At 35.6% G+C, this 14429-nt stretch overlaps 3 protein-coding genes across 3 annotated transcripts; all 3 read right to left on the minus strand.

Moving 5' to 3' along the window:
* Positions 1 to 270: 270 nt before the first annotated feature.
* Positions 271 to 4103, minus strand: LOC116129488. The gene is made up of 6 exons (XM_031415228.1): positions 3770 to 4103; positions 3250 to 3531; positions 2990 to 3163; positions 2794 to 2900; positions 1976 to 2301; positions 271 to 1286 (listed from the first exon to the last, which is right to left on the minus strand). The coding sequence occupies exons 1-6, from the start codon at positions 3929 to 3931 to the stop codon at positions 697 to 699; spliced, it is 1641 nt and encodes a 546-aa protein (XP_031271088.1). The 5' UTR covers positions 3932 to 4103; the 3' UTR covers positions 271 to 696.
* A 1840-nt stretch (positions 4104 to 5943) lies between these two features.
* Positions 5944 to 9228, minus strand: LOC116129618 (50S ribosomal protein L35, chloroplastic). The gene is made up of 3 exons (XM_031415342.1): positions 8871 to 9228; positions 7991 to 8107; positions 5944 to 6226 (listed from the first exon to the last, which is right to left on the minus strand). Exons 1-3 carry the CDS (start codon positions 9138 to 9140, stop codon positions 6149 to 6151), a joined length of 465 nt encoding a protein of 154 aa, XP_031271202.1. The 5' UTR covers positions 9141 to 9228; the 3' UTR covers positions 5944 to 6148.
* Positions 9229 to 9980: 752 nt separating this feature from the next.
* On the minus strand, positions 9981 to 13021 carry LOC116129576 (nuclear pore complex protein NUP43). Its single transcript, XM_031415294.1, has 5 exons — positions 12393 to 13021; positions 11931 to 12000; positions 10937 to 11162; positions 10658 to 10731; positions 9981 to 10572 (listed from the first exon to the last, which is right to left on the minus strand). Exons 1-5 carry the CDS (start codon positions 13019 to 13021, stop codon positions 10519 to 10521), a joined length of 1053 nt encoding a protein of 350 aa, XP_031271154.1. The 3' UTR covers positions 9981 to 10518.
* Between the last annotated feature and the right edge of the window lie 1408 nt (positions 13022 to 14429).

The raw sequence follows: 14429 nt of genomic DNA on the forward strand, positions 1-14429 counted from the left end.
ACTGGGTTTACCCAAAAAAAGAAATATCTCCTCATTTGTAGAGTTCTTTCTCTTGTTCTTTACTGAACTATAATAGAAACACAAATCAATTTCTTTGCCTCTTTGTCAACAAATCTTAATGCTTGTGTGGGATTACAGAGAGAATGTAGGAGATTACAATGACTAGTAGGAGAGAATGTAGGAGATTACAATGACTAGTTGGACAATCAAAATCTTATATTCTTACTCAAATAGAAATAAATTAGAAGAGAATCTTGGTGCCTTACCATGTAAATCAAACCCTTAAAATAACTATCGTTGAATGTATTAAAACAATATGTGGCTGGCCACTAGAATTTGCATTAGCTTACCCGCGAAAGCTAGAACATTGGGAAAAATACAATAAGTGGCTGAACAAAGCACAATACCTACTTTATTAAACAGGAACCTTGCTAGAATCAACAGTAATTTACGTACAAATTAATAATAAGTTAACATCTATTACTTGTACAAGGGACATTCTATCAGGATTCTTCATCAATACAAATTTCTGAATCCCAGCACATTATCCCTATAAGACCATTTCTTCAGAATACCGAGATGCGTATTCAACCACCACAAGTAGATCTTCAATTCACATGAGCAGAAAGCATGATACTTTGCTTTTTGGCTTTCTAGAGCTTTGATTCTTGCATTATTCTAAATTGTTCAACTTTACTATCTTGATTGAGTCTCACTATCTTCTTCTGAAATGTTGAACAAGAACTTTGGGAGGGAGGTGATTCGAGGGAGATGAAGTAGCAGCTCACCAAGTGAGTCTTTCCTTGACATGCCGGTTGCTGGCTTGCCGCCAGAGAAATCTTTTGGATCAACTTCAGGAGCCTTCATTTCAACTCCATTTTTGTTATCATGCAATGGTTCAGGAGAGATGTGTAGCTGAACATTCTTTCCATTTTCATCATTTGGTCTTGCATCAGAACTTTCCCCGTTTGCTTGAAAGTTTTGAGCTGCACCAGGTTCCTTCTGCAAAAGGCAACAGAGAGAATTGACTCTTGACATGAGGGATTTCTCATCCGAAGCTGCTGTTGACTGCTGAGTGTCACTAAGCAAGTACTGTGCAATGTCCTCCAGTAAGTCACGGCAATCTGTTCCTTCCTCAGGTTGATTTCCGAAAGTTATCTGATCTGAAAGACAGTTTTCGATGTGGTTCATAAAATCACTCATAGACATTGATGGGTGAAGGCCCGGCACTTTTATCTGGTCCCAATTCCTTGTTCCCTTCGAATTTACTTCACACGTTCCACTCCCTTCAATTGCACAAGTGTCCATTACTAGTATTAGAGTGGCAATAAGTGACAATTGAAGAAAAAATGCACCCATAACCATACTAAAAACTTACAAGAACAATAAATACCTTCATAGGGCATAAAATATCTTCACATTCAAGCCCTACAGTTAGGCATAATACTAAGATCCAGCATTCATACAGAATAACAGAGAAAAAAGCACAAAATAAATAAATAAAAAATTTAAACATGATTTCATAAAATATATATCTTGCCAGGCCTCTTTATGCTTAAAAAATGCACCACCTTCAGATCTCATAGCATCAATTATGAAGACCAATTTTCATTTTTCAATGTTTGCAACATATTTCAATGTTATGTTATATTGTCTTTCATAGTTTTCCATATACTAATCACAATTATCCACATAAAAAGATCGTAATTTAAGCCACATATAATAACAATTAATAAATTAAGCCTAGGATCAACTTAGGGCACCTATAAACATTAACAAACTAAAAGGCATATTCTCTTTTAGTACAGAATTTCTTCCCCCACACCATGACCAACACAAACAAATAATATGCATACTTCTTGAAGAGAACAACTAATTAAATGATAAAGATATAAAATTACTAAGATAAAATCTGAACAGGCAAAGAACATTAAAACCTAAAAACAGACGGCAGCAATAAGAACTGAGCTCATACCTGAGCTAGGAGAAGGAGCTTCCCGAGACATATTCTCTGATCCAAAACCAGAAGGTTCCCCTTTCTCAATTTCAAAGGAAGACGAGTGAGCTGCAACTGGTGATGCCAAATTCTGCAAACCAGTAATACTTGATCCTTGACCAGTCTCCACTCGATCACCTTTTGACTCATCTGGATCATCACAAATAGAACCCCTTGGTTCAAAGTATGGTGAATCTAAACTTATCTCTGGCTGTCGGCTTAGATAATTCAAACGCATGTCACACTGGATGAGCTTTTCAAAATGTTTGTTTAACAGCCCTTGTGGACACTGCAGAAAATGTTGCCTACAAAAACAAAGTAAATGATTTTCACATCAGTATTTAATTCCATATAGTTACATCTCCTTCAAGTAGAATCTTTGAAAAGCAATGCATGGTAAGATTTTCAGCAACTAACATATTCCAAACCTGTTACATCAAGTCATAAAACAAGCAGCAAAAGTTTTGTACAACGTAAAGGTACACAAATTCATGTTTAACCTTGTATGAGTTAGAATTTAATTTTTTCCAAGATGAAAAACAGCATTATATTGTTTAATCGTTAAATAGATATTAGGAAAGCACTTGAATCCTAACTCAAAAGATGGAGAGCTTACAACCAAATAAATTCATGAAGACAAAAAAAAGACAGAATATATGCCACAAATAACTTAAAATCAGAACCTTCAACTCAAATACATCACACAATCTACTGAGACAACTTGGGACCACAGACTCCATAAAATCATCCAATTAAAGAAAACAAGAAGAATCACCAATGGCAGAACAATATCTAACCGGTGTAAGCTAGCCTGCCCATCAGTAAAATCTGCTGTAGCCTGCCACAATGTGTGCTTTCTAGGCTGTGGATTAGTCTCCCTAAAGAAAAGTGGCTGTCTAGCAAGCTGCATAACACAAAAAACTACCAATAAATCAATTTATGCCCACACACTAAAACACACAATTACCATTCATCCATAGTCTAGAACATTACCACAACATTCAAAGTCCCGGGACCGTCATCAGGACAGTTTGCCCTCAAAGCCATAATATCAGACCACTGAATCTCTATCTTGCTCTTAAGACCACCTTCAAGCACCTCCCAAACAAGCTTATGCTTCGCAAAGTAACACTTCGCCACCAAATCGCCTTCATATCTCGATTTATACTGCCACCAAAATAAATTCCTATAAACTCAAAACTCCCCAACACATTAAAAACAAAACTAACGAAAAACAAACTAATCAATATTACCTCCCACCGTCCAATCCTAAGAAGAGAAGCAGGAAAATTCGACGCCTTGAGCTTGTCAGTAGCACCCGAAGAAGCAGCTGCCACAGCTTTACTCTCCTTCTTAACTACAGGATTAAGATTATTCTCTGGCGCTTGAGAGAGCCTCATTTGAATCAGATCCAATAACGACGGGCTCTTCCTCAGCCGCAAACCCAACGGACTCGGCTCATCAAGTGGGTTGTATTGTGATGGCGGGATTGGATACGCATCATTGTTATTATCATTATTCCAAGCACTCCATTGCTAATTCAATTCAATCAACAACAAAAAATACAAAAAAAAAAAATAAATTATTGAGACAATCAAATCCAAGGTCAAACTAATACAAACAAACAGAATCTTAAAAAAAAAAAAAAAAATCTTTTTAGGTTTCCATATCTAAAATCTTATATTTGATTTTTCATTCGTTGTATTCAGTTTCTCAGCAACCAAACAGGGGAGAATAGTTTTAAAAACTTTAAAAAAAATAAAAAATGAATACCTGTTGTTGAAGATTTGAAGAAGGCTTAGATCGCTTATTGAGAGGGCCGTGTTCTTCCTCCAACGAGTCTTCAACGAACTCTAATTTCACCGGCACCTTGTCCCGACACGACGTCGTTTCAGGTTCCGATTTGGAGTTCCCTGATTTCATCAACCGAACCATCAAAAAATCAAAACTTTCCTTCAACCCAAACGCAAAACCGAAAATACGAAGAACCCAAATCCGAAAACGAAACCCCGGAAAAATTATTCGTTAAATTTCTTGATTAATTAAAGAAAAAAATAAAATAAAATCTGCCGATTCTGAAAACCCTAGAAAAAAGGGAATTTATATTTTATTTTCGAACTATGAAACGAACGAGAGAGACCTTTAACGGTGCTACTCTGACGGCGAGCACGTGCTTGATTAACTGGAATCACGATGCTACCCTCCCGTAAGGCAATTATAACGGCGCTGTTAGGCGGGTAGTTTGGTAATTTAGTTGAGTGATGGCGGCGAGTGTACGTGTGTAATTGACACTCATGGTACGAGTTAAACGGATATATGGGGGGCCACGGTGGCTTTAAAAAGACGGCGGTAGTTGGTTCCGTGCGATACGTGGCGCAAGATCTGCGGTGGCTTGTCAGAAATGAATCGTCTGATGTGACACGTAGACTGTTGATTTGGATGATTGATAAGGAAAGAAAGAAAGTTTTGAGTAAGGGCGGCTGTATTTAGTAATGATTGAGTTTCTGCCTAAAAATTGAAAAAATTCGGGTCGGGTCGGGTCTTTAGGATTTTAGGAAGCTTATTTTGGAAGTGTGTTAAGTATCCGGACTTTTAGGGCTAATTTTTACGTTTAACTCCTTTGAGGTTTAGTGAAATATATTAAGGTCCTATTAGTTTGGTGAAATGTCACTAACTTGTGCTTAGTTGTGGCGGCAATTGAGCGCGTTTACCTTTGTGATTAAAGAGGACGACCACGACCTCAAGATGTGAATTGTGAAATCAAACATAGTTTGATGTTTGTGTGTAAAATTACGACTTAATTTATATCATAAAAACTTTCATTTATGGTGAGGTCCAAACTTCAAATCATATTTGATGTGGTATTGGATTCGATAACATTTCCTAAATTATGATTGAATTCTCCGTGATCTAAACTTTATTTCAGTAAAATACAAGTTCATAATATGTGATTGATAAGATAAGAAAACAAAACTTAGTATGCTCTTTTGTACATATGTCATATGATGTATAAAAATTTAAAAAAGAGATCGGATTAGGAAAGCATAGGTATTTATTAATTATAGTATGATGTGATAATTGATATAACTGAATTAATTACCAAATTAATTGGTCAAGATCCGAAATTTAGATATGTATCATTATTACTTATATTTGTCAATCTTAAAAGTAAGAATAAGAAATAAAGAAAATAAACTACTAAGATATTAGGTTACAAGAGGGTTAGTAACAATGATCTCTTGAGATTTGATTAAATAATAAAAATCCATCTATTTTAAGTTTAGGTATTAAAATAAATAGCAAGAGGGCAATTAAGTGATTGTTCATTAGCTCATAAAAGTGTATATTTTGTTATCTCAAAAACTTCTAGAGATTTTGATATTTAATCAAATGTGAGGGGGGTCAATGTTAACTCCAAGAAAAATCTTATAATCTATTAATTAAAGGAAAGGAAGAATTAATTATGTAAATATTATAATGGGGGTGATTGTGATAGATGCCAAACAAAAGAGACTTAAAAGATTTTAAAGTTGGTGGTTAGCGTTATGTTTCATATTGACAATGAGGAAATATTCACTTAATATCATCCTCAAAAGTCAAATTATACCTAATTTCCCATGTGAGTCCACATGTGCTTCTAATTCATCTTAATCTATAATTTAATCACACTCAATCAAGATTTATTAGGATTATACTTAATCATCATGGGATTCGTTTCATCAGAATAACAAATTAATACCAGGACGTCCTGATTAGATAATTATTCTATGTTAGAATTAAATTATACATATAATTCAGAAATCTCTAATCGCTTTGCAAACCCCAGCTCGAAACATAGGAATATCAAGACTATTTTTGGACCTACATACACTTTTATGAAAATACAATTTTTATATTTTTGGAATAAAGCTATGGAGGATCAATAATGAGCTTTACCCAAAAAGTGCTTTTGCTTGAAAGAATCCAGCTTTTAGTTTTGACATGCTTTGAAAGTGCTTCTGAGCTTTGAGAAATAAACATGGGAATTTTAAGGTAGGAAAACTCAACCATCCTTAGCTGGATTAAGAGAATAAAACAATGGTGATTACATGAAAGTAAGAATATTTCATGGAAATGAAAATACAGGCCTTCTGCAAAATGTAAAGACTGCCTCTACTTTGCATTTCTATTGACTTTGAGATATGGCAGGCAACCGATAACATTGTTGTAGTCGCTTCGGCTAACGGGGTGCTGTTGAAAAAGTAAAATGAAGTGATTTAAGAGAGCACATATAAATTGAAAACAAGACAGCAAGGTTAAAATCTATGACATAGCTATGATTCTTGAATAAAAAGAAATTCACTTGAATGCAGAAATCTCATTTATCTCTAGTTAAACAACATCCGGATTGATTCTTTAAGTGTGATGAGGCTTTTTGGACATCCATCGCGATATCAAAGAGTCAATAGTGTTCGATTTGCATCTGGAATGAGTATTACTTATAGTGCATTTGAATCAGTCAATTCTCAAGCTGACTAAGAAACACAATCATAAAAAATAGTAAATGACGTAATATTATCTTTTCGGTTTTCATCAGTGTGATTGGATATAATGATGATAACACCTATGAGCTCAATTATTCGAAGTTGTTCCACATCTCTGATTTAGCCGTCTAGATATTTTAAACTAATATCATCACTTGATCTAAGCAAAACAGCTATGAAAAGCCAACGGTGGAAAGAACCTTAGGAATCTTTTTCCCTCGAACTATATCTAGCCTGTGTAGTTAAACATACTGGAATTTCAACTTGTGGAGACATCATAATATATTACCAAGAGCACTCCAAATTTCCAGACCAAAGGCAACAGAAGGCTGAATAGCAAATAGAACAGCAGTAAACGAGGGAACAAATCCATTGATTTTCTAGTACCATATTGACTGGGAAAGAAACAATTTTCTTTGTTCAAAGTTATGGATTAGCTCCCTCATATTCACTACTAATCCATTAATTTTCGATAGTATAACTTTAAACAAACACAATCATACTTTCCCCAGTCAATATGATACCTTCAAATGTTGAAGCTCTATCCTCAAATGTCAAAATAGTCAAATCCATTAGCATAACTAGCACACATCAAACTATCACTCATTCTAATATTGGAGGCTATGACTTAGTCTTCCTAAACAGATTGACCAAGGCATTCATTTGCATCTCTTGAGACTATTAAGCAATTATTTATGTAAAGTCATTGTTCCTCCTTTCTCAACTTGAGATTCTCTAGAAAATAATCTGAAATTCACAAAGACTAACTCTATCCTGTAGAAAAGTTTCCTCATGATTACTGGATTTTAATGAACCATGATAAAACTTACAAATATCTCCCTATCCTTTCTTATTTTGCAAATTTAAGCATTTATGATAAAAAAATATTCTAGCTTCTAAGATAAAACATCTTAAATTTCAACTGATAGATTCCAGACCGGATGAGTAAATATGGGAAAGGGTAATTATTTTTTCTACTGTGAAGAACACTTGCATCAAGAGAAAGACGAATCTTAATGCGGCCTACTTTTCACAGTATAAGCTAAAAATCTAAACATAATCAGGTCTAGGATAAGATCAATGGCACCACATCTTTTTAACAGATTATAACACAAGTTGTTAACCACTGAGTCAGTGCACCTTTAATAGTAGTGATTAACACTGGACATGCATTATGAATACACTTTTCGAAATAATATGAGAGATGTAATATCAACTATTCAGAGTGCATTGAATCTGATTTCTACTCATGTCCAGAATTCATTTATATATTTAGTGTAGAATACAAAGCATTGTCTAGGCATTTCACTCACATTCTTTCTGTAAAAATATAGAAAAGAGAAGCAATCTTTGGCAAATAAGACCAAAAACTAAAATCAAGCATATTCAAACAAAAACAGCACCAAAAACTAAAATCAAGTATATTCAAACAAAAACAGCTGAGGTTCCAATGCTGTTAAAGAAAGCTAACCATTTTAGAGAGGCGCAATTTTCTCTTGGTGTTCTTTTTAGCCAACAAATGTTGCTTTCCAGCCCTCCTCCTCACTATTTTCCCGCTACCAGTCACCCTGAACCTCTTTGCTGATGCCTATCAACAAAAACCAATCAAATTTAACTACTTTTTTTATTATGTCATCCAAGTAACTAAAATCCCATTAACATTACTGAAAAACACACTTCATGGTATAATGCAACAAATAAATATGTGACAGAATTAACATTTCAACCACAACTGTCAAGAAAATCCACTTCACTCCCAGTAACATTACCGGAGTAACATTTTCTTGGTATCATGCATCATGAACACCTACGTTTCAACCACAAATAAAAATAAGACATTACTCCAGTAACATTATCGGGACAAAGTTTTCTCAATATCATGCACTCATTTGTATTAAAATATTAGCCACAACTTCAACAAAATTGACTTCCTCTCAGTAACATTATCAGAACAACGTTTTCTAGGTAACTTGCAACATTTGCATTAACATATCAACCACAATGTTAACAAAATTGTCTTTAATCCCGGTATCATTACTGGAATAGCCTTATTTCAGTATCGTGCAACTGTGCAAGTAGGACTTCAAATTTACTTGACTAAATTTACCAAAATAACAGTCTTTTTTGCTACAAGTTATCACAGTAATAACATTCAACAACAATTGATTACAAAATTGCCTAAATTAACATTAATTTTGTTGCCAACTCACGCTAAACATGGCTAATATTTAACTAAAATGAATGTAACTCTTTCAATTTTGAATTCTTTTGGGATTTTTTCAATACCCAGTTGAGAAAACAAGCAGATAAGCGAAAGTAGAGTGAGAGAGAGAGAGTGGAAGAGAGATGACCTTGTGGGTCTTCATTTTGTAGCCTTTAGCAGCGAAAACAGTTACAGTCCGGGGCCTAGTTTGGGAGACCAATGTTGATTCCGAGAGCTTGTTGCTACGAAGAAGAAGTGAAGAAGAGGGAGAAATGCAGTGAGTGGAGGTGAGCTTGAGTGAGTTCTGAAGCTTTGAAGTGAGTTGGAGGAGAGAAGAGGAACAACGAGAGGGGCGAATTGGAGAAAAGTGAGAACATTTTAATTTGAAAGATAACATGGAATTGGTTAAAGAAGCCATGTTTGGAATTGTGTTTGTATGCTCTGAATGAACAAGAGGGAGAAGGAGGAGAATGGTGATGTGTGGATAAAGAGGAAATAAAATGAAGACCGCTATCTTTTCTGTTTTTTACGGCTGAGGACATTGCGCATTCATCAACCATGATGCTCCGCCAAAGGGGGTGATTTGTTATTTCTGTAAACAAAAGGGATAGATTAGAATTCTCAAACCTTAATGATTTTGCAAATTTTTCCTGAACAAAAACTAATAATAGAGCAAGCTAATTACACTGCTACCCAGGTTTGGTAAAGCTGAAACTTTACCGAAGGATAAAATAAAAATTCCAAAATGATCAACTATTTAGTTAAAATTTCTTGCCGGCCACAAATATGTTGGTAGTTTATTCAAAATATCTAATCTACCCCTTGATATGTTATATTTAACCGCAGCCTTAGTTTTTTGAAATGGAAGGAGAGGAGGGAAACATTTTCTTGTCAAACCTCAAGGGTGGCATTGTAATAAACCAATAGTATATAGACACTAAATGAAATGTTGAAGATTTCTTACAAATTTTAAACAAATTTATGATGATTTTTAGAATTTTTATGAAGTTTTGCTAAGAATTATGTAATTTTGTTACAACTTATGAGAGAAATTTATACGCACTCAAAATAATATTTTTTTTGTGGGATATTTAATGATGTTTATTGTTTAAAATAATGAAGTTCTGCTGAAATTATGATCTAATTTAGATGGATTAAAAATTGGATTGGATAATTAGTGGAGTTTTTTTTTTTATTATTATGAAACCCATCAAATCGAACCATTTTCTAACATATATATAGAAGAATGTCCCCAAACTTGAAAATACAAAATTATAAATCCTAGTTATAGAATTTGTTTTCAAGAAAAACAATTGCACAAAACAATACCCAAAGAGATTTGAAAAGAGAAACAAAACCCAGCCCAACTGCTAAAATTCTCTGCAAAGTGAGATCAAATTTAACAATGTGGCACTGGTTACAACTTGCTCAAGATTCTCATTCAGTAAGCATGATCAAATGGTTAGAATTACATTTGCTGTTAAAACATCTAATCAAATTACCCAGCACAAGAACAGCTGCTTGTTAGCGATTCAATCATGACATAAACTGTCTTCATGAGTTGCCCGGATGCAGAATTATCAATATGCTTTGCCAACTAGCCGTTCAAGAACATCACAGTTGTTTTTTTTCTGTCAGGAACTTGCTCCATGCATCTTCCAAGGCCAGAATGGAGTACATTACACCAAGAAGCTGGGTAGCTCTCGGATTATTAAGTAAATGGTCCGGAAGAAAAACACATGAACAGATCCCAAGCTGAGTGGTTAACTCTCTATACATACAATTCTAAAATAACATCATGGCCTTATCACAATCGCTATAGATTCCCATTCCAAACAACAAATAACATCCTGCATGCCGATTTGTGTGGTCAGTAAAGACATTAATCTAGACTTCCAGAATGCAAAAACCAAGTCTTTTGTACTTAGTACTTACCGAGGGGTTTTGCTGGTCAATGTCAAAACTGTTGATTGCACAAGGCTCAGCCAAAAGCTCGATGGGTTCTTCGCCTATCAATTGAAAATTTATATATAATCAGTTACAATTTAAGTCCCTGAAGTACTTTTGTTGTAGTCCTATTAGCTTTTAGAAAATAGTCATCCAATCCAGTTATGAAACTGTGAGATTTTCACTTGGATAAGTGTGCATGCCGTATGCCAGCAGAATAACAGTGATTGTAGGCATTCAGTGATGGATGGATCAAGAACACCATACCTTGTTCAACCATGGCAAGGATACCATCTTCTGAGCAGAACATTGCAGGTAAGACTCGTGCAGATGAATTTGAAGATTTTGCATAGCAATCATACTGAACCTCCCAAACCTCACTTTCAGATAACAAAGGGATTGCAGCCTCTCCAGTCCCAACACCGGAAAGAACAATTGGTTGTTGCTGCCACCGTAGATCCCAGGCAAATATTGTACCTGACGAGCCTCCAGCCTACAAATATTAGAGAGTTAATAATCTGGCCCTAAGATTCAAGCAAACAAGAGATAACTGTCATACTAGGTCACAGAAAGAAACTGATTCAGGCTTTGAAAATCATTAAGGAATACAATTGTACGATTCTAGGTTTCAGAGTAGTAAAATGAAACACATTAAAGCTTCACAGCAGTATGGTTTTGAAGCTATAAACAAGAGTTTGAAGATATTACAAGTACACTCAAAAGAAGTAATAACATGTGCTACTAGAATTCCTTGGTTTTCCACTACAGAACACTTCTTCTCTTGCTGAAACTAAATGGAAAACATCATTGATCAACCGACTATTTCTATTTCAAACATGCCAGTTCAGAATTTGACAAACTCATTGTAACAATTGTCCTTAGTTGATAAAATACAACCATGCCAGCGCTAAGCCACTAGTAATGAGAGCTATTACCTGTTCTGGTTCAATATTTTAGTAATTCTACCATCAATTTTATTAGCACACAAATCAGACAGGACTTTAGTAGGTACATATATATTTCAATATTATCATTACAACCATCATATAACTGTTCCAAGTCCATGTCTCGTTTTTCATTTTAGACTTCACTTTGATCCTTGCAGCATATTTTAGCAGCTAAGAAGAGCAACAGGAGAGATACTAGCAGAGACATTTTAGCCACTGAAGAGAGGCAACAGATGAGACGACTACAACTACAATGTCCAAATTTGTACTCAAACTATCAAAGTTTTACAATTCAAAGAGGAAAATAATCTTACCAGACAAGTGTGCTTTCTTGATGGATGAACATCAATGGAATGTACCAACCCCGAAGATTTCCCTTGAGACCTGTGATAATATCACCATCAAAAGCCCATCATCCACAGCAATCGACAAAAACCATCAAAGCATACTTAAGTCACAAACAAAATCAACAAGCAAAGGATCAGTTAACCAATCATACGCCAAATATTTCTTCCCAACGAGTTTATGCCTTCACTTATGCAAACTATCCGTAATAGGAATAGAGGCTGTCAGTACTTCAAAACATTTCAAAACTACCCAAACTAGCACAAAATCACCATCTTTCATAAGTAAAAGCGAGTAGAAAACCTGATTGAACAATTCCATTACCATTAACTTGCACTAAATTTAACAAAAATCTTATAAACACATAAAAGAATAAACTTTATTATAAGAATTGATCACAAAAACTTCAAATCATAAAGATTAAACCGCACCAGTTCCCTTTAAACTGCGAAACTGGTCCACCGGGGCGTCTCAGATCCCACCATTGAAGTCCAAAACCATACCCACCAGTCACAAACTCACTCGGAGACGCCCATTTCACGGCGTTAAACCCCACCAAACCCTCTCCATCAAAAACCCTCCTAAAACCCTCACCGCCACCGAAATTTACCAAATTGACCCTCCCATCTTCCCCCACGCTCACGACCGCAGCGCTCTCCGCCACGTCAATTCCCAAAATGGGTCCCTCGTGAAACCCCTTATCGTCCACAGCGAGCAGCAGCTCGAGCCCCGCGGGGCCCGCAGAGAGAATGTGGAGGGAGCCGGAGAGAGTCGACGCGGCAAGGATCGGGGACTGGCGGAAGGAGGCAAGAGAGGAGATTCGAGAAGGTGGGATCCAGATGGAATGGGGAGGGGAGAGAGAAGAGGGAGAAGATGGGTCTGAAAAAGAGAAGGTTTGGAGGGAGGGGGCGGAGGCGTCGGTGTCGAAGAGAGCAAGAGCGAAGAGCTTCGAGAGAGGCAAGAGCGGAGGGAGCCACTTCACGGCGTCGATGTGGGCGGCTAGGGGGAGCTTGTGGATCTGCGAAGGGGTAGTTGTTGAAGCAATTCCCGTTATCGCCATTTATGAAGTTTTGAGCTTTGAAGGGTTTTGCGAGGGAGAAAGAGAGTAAGAGAAGGAGAATGCTTTTGAAGATATGCCAATCGGGTCGGGCCGACGGAGCCCAACATGAAAAAAGATTTTGATCATTGTATGGGCCTGATCCAGATTTGAAGCCCCATAAAGGCATAAATCAACCTAAATGTAATAAAATCATATATAACCAAATGAATAATACTACACATACATCATTTCCATACAACATTATGTGGTAAGATGTGATTGGGTGAAAGTTTAATTTTAACTTTAAATTAGCCAATTATATCTTACCACATAATGTTGTATGAAAATGATGTATGTGTAGTATTACTCATAATCAAATATTTAACGTTTAAAATGAACCAATAATACTATAGTTACAAATAAATCTTACAAAGTGAGGTGGCAAAAAATGAATGAAAGAGTGAAATAAAAAGTCAAACTCATTAAATTCACTCTTCCATTCATTTTTTGCCACATCACTTTGTATGAAAATCTTTGTAAAATTTCTTTGTAAGTGTAGTATTACTCAAAATTAAAAAGCATGATTTTATTAATTCTCCTTGAAAACTCAAGGGATGATGATTATTGATTACAACATTAGGAACCATAAAGGCATACTTGCTTCCACTTCCACATACTACATTTCCTACCTATGCTGCGAATCAAATTTTCACATAAAAATTCTTGCGGTATTGTGTCCACCCTCAGAATTGAACGAAATAGAGACAACAACATGAACAAAATATAATAGTAAAACAAAGAAAATAACACGCGCGATTTACCCTGGTTCACCCAATATGGGCTACGTCCAGCTGAGTCAATATTATTGCAATATGCCTCACCTCTCTCGTTTACAATGACTGAATTATCCTATGATTTGCTATCACACCCATAACAAGAGAAAAATATGTTTATATACCAGGTTTAAGAGACTAAACCTAGTTTTACAAGGACCCCCGAGTGCGTCTCCGTTACCTAATAATGCTGAAGTAGTCGACTACTCCAACAAGAATGATCCCATGGTGATCGATATACGGGTAGAATACATCATTCGGATATTCACCTGCACTTGAATCAACCTTTTTAGGTTGGTCTCTACGGAACGTGTTTCAGACATGAATTCAAATTGAAAGAAGAATTTGTACGAGTTTGAAATAATCAGAGGAGGAGGAGGAGTTTCAAATATGAATTCAAATGAAAGAAATAATGTGATAAGAACTAGAAAGACACAAACTCTCTTACTAGCCATTTTGCTTATCAAATAATACTAGGAAGGCTTGCTGCTGAGATTGAATTTGAAACTAGGATGCTTGGCATATGTGTGTGTGTGTCTATATATATATATATATTCAAACAAACAGTGTAAAAGCAGATGTAGCATATATTCATT

The sequence above is a fragment of the Pistacia vera genome, unplaced genomic scaffold, assembly GCF_008641045.1.
Source record: "Pistacia vera cultivar Batoury unplaced genomic scaffold, PisVer_v2 Contig212, whole genome shotgun sequence".
Classification (NCBI taxonomy): domain Eukaryota; kingdom Viridiplantae; phylum Streptophyta; class Magnoliopsida; order Sapindales; family Anacardiaceae; genus Pistacia; species Pistacia vera.